Below are 7,500 nucleotides of genomic sequence, written 5' to 3'. Positions count from 1 at the left end.
GGTGTGATGTGACAGTAACATAAAACTGAAGGTGTGATGTGACAGTAATATAAAGCTGAAGGTGTGATGTGACAGTAATATAAAGCTGAAGGTGTGATGTGACAGTAACATAAAGCTGAAGGTATGATGTGACAGTAATATAAAGCTGAAGATATGATGTGACTAATATAAAGCTGAATGTGTGATGTGACAGTAACATAAAGCTGAAGGTGTGATGTGACAGTAACATAAAGCTGAAGGTGTGATGTGACAGTAACATAAAGCTGAAGGTGTGATGTGACAGTAATATAAAGCTGAAGGTACGCTATGACAGTAACATAAAGCTGAAGGTGTGATGTGACAGTAATATAAAGCTGAAGGTGTGATGTGACAGTAACATAAAGCTGAAGGTGTGATGTGACAGTAACATAAAGCTGAAGGTGTGATGTGACAGTAACATAAAGCTGAAGGTGTGATGTGACAGTAATATAAAGCTGAAGGTGTGATGTGACAGTAACATAAAGCTGAAGGTGTAATGTGACAGTAATATAAAGCTGAAGGTGTGATGTGACAGTAATGAAGATAGGTGCTCACAAAGACAAAACATTTCTGATGAGATTCAAAAGTAACGAAATGATTAAAGACAAGCGTTGAAGCCCCAAAATGTCTACCAAATAATTACAATATTTGGTGGGATAAAAATTGTAGGCATTTGCTACTGTCATGTTTTTTGAACAATATGAAAACTTAATATTTGGAGTTTGACAGTTTAGAGTAAGTCAAATTCATGTGTAGTAGGGATGAAAGGACAGTGTGGCTATTCATTTCTCCCTCGGAACTAAGAGGCAAGGAGTGGTGCTTGGAACAGTCAGCTATGGCGTGAGCTTGAGGGGAAACAGCTAGACTTAAAAAGGGGAGTGCCTCAGACTGAACGAGAGGCAGGGGACCTTGGGTAATTTAACCTCGTTTCTAATCTCTGTATTGGATGGAGCCAAAATGATGTCATTCTCAATAACATGTTCTCACGCTACAGCTACAGACAAGGTTCTCTGCAAAATACTGGACTGCCCTTACAGACAAGGTTCTCTTGCCCCTCTGCAAAATACTGGACTGCCCTTACAAACAAGGTTCTCTTGCCCCTCTACAAAATACTGGACTGCCCTTACAGCCAAGGTTCTCTTGCCCCTCTACAAAATACTGGACTGCCCTTACAGACAAGGTTCTCTTGCCCCTCTACAAAATACTGGACTGCCCTTACAGACAAGGTTCTCTTGCCCCTCTGCAAAATACTGGACTGCCCTTACAGACAAGGTTCTCTTGCCCCTATACAAAATACTGGACTGCCCTTACAGACAAGGTTCTCTTGCCCCTCTGCAAAATACTGGACTGCCCTTACAGACGCAATGAAAATGTCAACTTATAAAAGCAAAGACAGGTCAATGTGGATGTGTGTAATTTGGTAGCCACAACAATGACAAAACCTCTATCCAATAATATTGTTGCTAATTTCCTGTGTGTGTGCATGTGTGCATGTGTGTGTGTGTGCATGTGTGTGTGTGTGTGCATGTGTGTGTGTGTGCATGTGTGTGTGTGTGTGTGCTCCCTCGGACAGCGGAGATACCCAGAGTGTCTCCGTGTGAAAGAGCTAGTTTCCATCCCCCAGCATGTTCCTGAAACCTCACCAACCTTCCCACTACACTGAATAACGGAGAGCGGTCATAAAAGGGATCCAGGCCTTCGCTGGAGCCACCTCGGCACACCTCTCCCTCATCATCATCATCATCATCATCCCCGAGCTCCGAGCACGGATCGTCCAAAAATATATCATCGTTCAGATCCTGCAAAGCATCCAACTCATCCTCCTCCCTTCCTCGTCCCTCCGGACGAGCGTCGGCCAGCTCCGTTTGCTCGGAGGTGGAGAGGGTGGTGGAAGGAGTGGGGGAGGGAGTGGGATCACTCATGCGCTCGCTCATACACGTGTTGAAAAGGGGGTTGCTGGTAGCCATAAACATGGGAAGTACGTTAGATAGTGGCCTACAACAGGAAACATAGAAACACATCTACATGGAGGAACAGAAGCCGTTCTGCTGGGGGAGCTGTAGAAAACCTGACTGTCTTCAGGCTGGTACAGAAGGTTTTGAGGTACACTACATGACCAAAAGTATGTGGACACCTGCTCATTGAACATCTCATCCCAAAATCATGGGCATTAATATGAAGTTACACCCCCCCCCCTTTTGAAGCTATAACAGCCTCCACTCTTCTGGGAAGGCTTTCCACTAGATGTTGGAACATTGCTGCTATAACAGCCTCCACTCTTCTGGGAAGGCTTCCCACTAGATGTTGGAACATTGCTGCTATAACAGCCTCCACTCTTCTGGGAATGTTTTCCACTAGATGTTGGGACATTGCTGCTATAACAGCCTCCACTCTTCTGGGGAGGCTTTCCACTAGATGTTGGAACATTGTTGCAATAACAGCTTCCACTCTTCTGGGAAGGCTTTCCACTAGATGTTGGAACATTGCTGCTATAACAGCCTCCACTCTTCTGGGAAGGCTTTCCACTAGATGTTGGAACATTGCTGCTATAACAGCCTCCACTCTTCTGGGTAGGCTTTCCACTAGATGTTGGAACATTGCTGCTATAACAGCCTCCACTCTTCTGGGAAGGTTTTCCACTAGATGTTGGAACATTGCTGCTATAACAGCCTCCACTCTTCTGGGAAGGCTTTCCACTAGATGTTGGGACATTGCTGCTATAACAGCCTCCACTCTTCTGGGAAGGTTTTCCACTAGATGTTGGGACATTGCTGCGGGGACTTGCTTCCATTCAGCCACACGAGCATTAGTGAGGTCGGGCACTGATGTTGGGTGATTACGGCCTGGCTCGCAGTCGGCGTTCTAATTCATCCCAAAGGTGTTCGGTGAGGTTTAGGTCTGTGCAGGCCAGTCAAGTTCTTCCACACCGTTCTTGACAAACCATTTCTGCATGGACCTCGTTTGTGCATGGGGCCATTATCATCCTGAAACAGGAAAGGGCCTTCCTCAAACTGTTGCCACAAAGTTAGAAGCACAGAGTCATCGAGAATGTCATTGTATGCTGTCACATTAAGATTTCCCTTCACTGAAACTAAGGGGCCCGAACCATGAATAACAGCCCTAGACCATTATTTGTCCTCTACCAAACTTTACAGTTGGCACAATGCATTTGGGCAGGTATTATTCTCCTGGCATCCGCCAAACCCAGATTTGTCCGTCGGACTGCCAGAAAGTGCGATTCATCCCTCCAAAGAACGCGTTTCCACTGCTCCAGAGTCGAGTCTAATGCCGGTGAGCTTTACACCACTCCAGCTGACGCTTGGCATTGGGCATGGTGTTCTCAGGCTTGTGTGCGGCTGCTCGGCCATGGAAACCCATTTCATGAAGCTCCCGGCGAACAGTTATTGTGCTGACGTTGCTTCCAGAGGCAGTTTGGAACTCTGTAGTGTTGCAACCGAGGACAGATGATTTTTGCCCTTCAGCACTCGGCAGTCCCATTCGGTGAACTTGTGAGGCCTACCACTTCGCGACGTAGCTGTTGACCAGGATAGCTCTAGCAGGACATAACTTTAATGAACTGACATGTTGGAAAGGTGGTATCCTATGACGGTGCCACGTTGAAAAGTCACTGAGCTCTTCAGTACGGGCCATTCTAATGCCATTGGTATGTCTATGGAGATTGCATGGCTGTGTGCTTGATTTTATACACCTGTCAGCAACACGTGTGGGTGAAAAAAACGAATCCACTAATTTGAATTGATGTCCACATACTTTTGTATATATATATATATATATATATATGTTAGTAATATACATTGAGTGTTAAAAACATTAGGAACACCTGCTCTTTCCATAACAGACCAGGTCAATCCAGGTGAAAGATATGATTCCCTTATTGCAGAGGTTCTTAAACATTTTCAGCATGGGACCCAAATTAGAAATTCTGTGTTTTTCTTGGGACACATCGGACAGGAGAATGACGTGATGTGTGAGATTTTCTTGGATCCATGCATTAATAAGAGTCTCTCAGTCAAAAGAACGTTCTCCAGAGACGTGTGGTGAGAGGGGAGGCTCATAGTAACGTCTGGAATGGAGTGAATGGAATGGTGAGAGGGGAGGCTCATAGTAACGTCTGGAATGGAGTGAATGGAATGGTGAGAGGGGAGGCTCATAGTAACGTCTGGAATGGAGGGAATGGAATGGTGAGAGGGGAGGCAGGCTCATAGTAACGTCTGGAATGGAGTGAATGGAATGGTGAGAGGGGAGGCACATAGTAACGTCTGGAATGGAGTGAATGGAATGGTGAGAGGGTGGCTCATAGTAACGTCTGGAATGGAGTGAATGGAATGGTGAGAGGGGAGGCTCATAGTAACGTCTGGAATGGAGTGAATGGAATGGTGAGAGGGGAGGCTCATAGTAACGTCTGGAATGGAGTGAATGGAATGGTGAGAGGGGAGGCTCATAGTAACGTCTGGAATGGAGTGAATGGAATGGTGAGAGGGGAGGCTCATAGTAACGTCTGGAATGGAGGGAATGGAATGGTGAGAGGGGAGGCAGGCTCATAGTAACGTCTGGAATGGAGTGAATGGAATGGTGAGAGGGGAGGCACATAGTAACGTCTGGAATGGAGTGAATGGAATGGTGAGAGGGTGGCTCATAGTAACGTCTGGAATGGAGTGAATGGAATGGTGAGAGGGGAGGCTCATAGTAACGTCTGGAATGGAGTGAATGGAATGGTGAGAGGGGAGGCTCATAGTAACGTCTGGAATGGGGTGAATGGAATGGTGAGAGGGGAGGCTCATAGTAACGTCTGGAATGGAGTGAATGGAATGGTGAGAGGGGAGGCAGGCTCATAGTAACGTCTGGAATGGAGTGAATGGAATGGTGAGAGGGGAGGCTCATAGTAACGTCTGGAATGGAGTGAATGGTGAGAGGGGAGGCTCATAGTAACGTCTGGAATGGAGGGAATGGAATGGTGAGAGGGGAGGCAGGCTCATAGTAACGTCTGGAATGGAGTGAATGGAATGGTGAGAGGGGAGGCTCATAGTAACGTCTGGAATGGAGTGAATGGTGAGAGGGGAGGCAGGCTCATAGTAACGTCTGGAATGGAGTGAATGGAATGGTGAGAGGGGAGGCTCATAGTAACGTCTGGAATGGAGTGAATGGAATGGTGAGAGGGGAGGCAGGCTCATAGTAACGTCTGGAATTGAGGGAATGGAATGGTGAGAGGGGAGGCTCATAGTAACGTCTGGAATGGAGTGAATGGAATGGTGAGAGGGGGCTCATAGTAACGTCTGGGAATGGAATGGTGAATGGAATGGTGAATGGAATGGTGGGGGGAGGCTCATAGTAACGTCTGGAATGGAGGGAATGGAATGGTGAGAGGGGAGGCTCATAGTAATGTCTGGAATGGAGTGAATGGAATGGTGAGAGGGGAGGCTCATAGTAACGTCTGGAATGGAGGGAATGGAATGGTGAGAGGGGAGGCTCATAGTAATGTCTGGAATGGAGTAAATGGGATGGTGAGAGGGGAGGCTCATAGTAATGTCTGGAATGGAGTGAATGGAATGGTGAGAGGGGAGGCAGGCTCATAGTAATGTCTGGAATGGAGTGAATGGAATGGTCAGAGGGCTCATAGTAACGTCTGGAATGGAATGGTGAGAGGGGAGGCTCATAGTAACGTCTGGAATGGAGTGAATGGAATGGTGAGAGGGGAGGCTCATAGTAACGTCTGGAATGGAGTGAATGGAATGGTATCAGACACATGGAAACAAAGTGCTTGGTGTTTCTGATACCATTCCATTTATTCCTTTCCAGCCATTACTATGCGCCTGCCTCCTCTCTCACCACATGTCTCTGTCTCTCAAATGAACCTCAAATTAACTTTATTACAGCTAAGTGGGATTTTCAATTAATTTGGCAGTGTGCCTGGGGACTGGGGTCCGTGATTCCTTTCTAATTATCCTGACTGTCTTTGATCCCATCTGTGGTCCTTAAAAACATGCTGTCTGGCCATGCTGTCTGGCCATGCTGTCTGGCCATGCTGTCTGGCCATGCTGTCTGGCCATGCTGTCTGACCATGCTGTCTGGCCATGCTGTCTGGCCATGCTGTCTGGCCATGCTGTCTGACCATGCTGTCTGACCATGCTGTCTGGCCATGCTGTCTGACCATGCTGTCTGGCCATGCTGTCTGACCATGCTGTCTGGCCATGCTGTCTGGCCATGCTGTCTGACCATGCAGTCATGTGCTGTACCTGCCGACCAGACGGAACCAGGGGAAGCGGTCGTAGAAGGGGTCTCCTCCAGTCATGACGTTCTCACAGTCTTCTATGGTGCTGCTGGGAACCTCCGCTGCTCTGTCATACATCTCTCTCATCAGGTCCAGGCGCTGCCTGCAGGGGGCACCAGAGAGCAACACAGGACAACATCAGAATAGAGTATAGAGGTAGAGAGAGAGAGAGAGAGAGAGAGAGAGAGAGAGAGAGAGAGAGAGGGAGAGAGAGAGAGAGAGAGAGAGAGAGAGAGAGAGGGAGAGAGAGAGAGAGAGAGAGAGAGAGAGAGAGAGAGAGAGAGAGAGAGAGAGAGAGAGTGAGGTAGAGAGAGAGAGAGAGAGAGAGAGAGAGAGAGAGAGAGAGAGAGAGAGAGAGAGAGGTTGATAGAGAGAGAGAGAGAGATAGAGGGAGAGGTAGAGAGAGAGAGGTAGAGAGAGAGAGAGAGAGAGAGAGAGAGAGAGAGAGAGAGAGAGAGAGAGAGAGAGAGAGAGAGAGAGAGAGAGAGAGAGAGAGAGAGAGAGAGAGAGAGAGAGAGAGAGGTTGATAGAGATAGAGAGAGAGAGAGAGAGAGAGAGAGAGAGAGAGAGAGAGGTTGATAGAGATAGAGAGAGAGAGAGAGAGAGAGAGAGAGAGAGAGGAGAGAGAGAGAGAGGTTGATAGAGAGAGAGGTAGAGGGAGAGGTAGAGAGAGAGAGGTAGAGAGAGAGAGAGAGAGAGAGAGAGAGAGAGAGAGAGAGAGAGGTAGAGAGAGAGAGAGGGAGAGAGAGAGAGAGGTTGATAGAGAGAGAGGGAGAGAGAGAGAGAGGTTGATAGAGAGAGCGAGTGCCATCACAACATCAAGATGTGTGTCCTGTTGCCACAAGAAAAGGGAAACTAGTGAAGAACTAGAAATACATATAGTAATATATCTAGATAAATCTGAGAGATCTGTTTTAGATGAAATGATTTCATGATAATGTACAAGTGGACTCATATTTACTGTTATGTATAGTTCATCATTAGTTCATCTGGCCTGGTGCCGGTTATATTCTACAGTACCTGAGCTTCTCCAGGGTCCAGCAGTGGGTGGCCCCATTCTTCTGGTCCTGAACCTCCACAGCTACGATGGTCCTGGGGAACGGGCGGGTCGCTCTGTCCTTGGCTGCCTCAGGGGGCAGCAGGTCAGTGGGCAGGGGGGAGTACAGGGTGTCGGTCAGCAGCACAAACTGGAA

The 7,500-nt window shown here is 47.6% G+C and overlaps 1 protein-coding gene across 1 annotated transcript in view; it reads right to left on the bottom strand.

Annotated features, from left to right (window-relative positions):
* The window catches only part of kif1aa (kinesin family member 1Aa), a 200,357-nt gene that overhangs the window by 83,546 nt on the left and 109,311 nt on the right, over nucleotides 1-7,500 (bottom strand). The window contains exons 22-24 of the mRNA XM_052525192.1: nucleotides 7,328-7,500; nucleotides 6,273-6,410; nucleotides 1,666-1,974 (exon numbers count right to left, since the gene is read on the bottom strand). The exon at nucleotides 7,328-7,500 is cut by the window's right edge and continues 6 nt beyond it. Of these exons, the coding sequence (XP_052381152.1) occupies nucleotides 1,666-1,974; nucleotides 6,273-6,410; nucleotides 7,328-7,500 (620 nt within the window). The remainder of the gene's footprint in view (nucleotides 1-1,665; nucleotides 1,975-6,272; nucleotides 6,411-7,327) is intronic.

The sequence above is a fragment of the Oncorhynchus keta genome, chromosome 1 (assembly GCF_023373465.1).
Source record: "Oncorhynchus keta strain PuntledgeMale-10-30-2019 chromosome 1, Oket_V2, whole genome shotgun sequence".
Lineage (NCBI taxonomy): Eukaryota > Metazoa > Chordata > Actinopteri > Salmoniformes > Salmonidae > Oncorhynchus > Oncorhynchus keta.
This window is presented reverse-complemented; position numbering and strand designations above follow the sequence as displayed.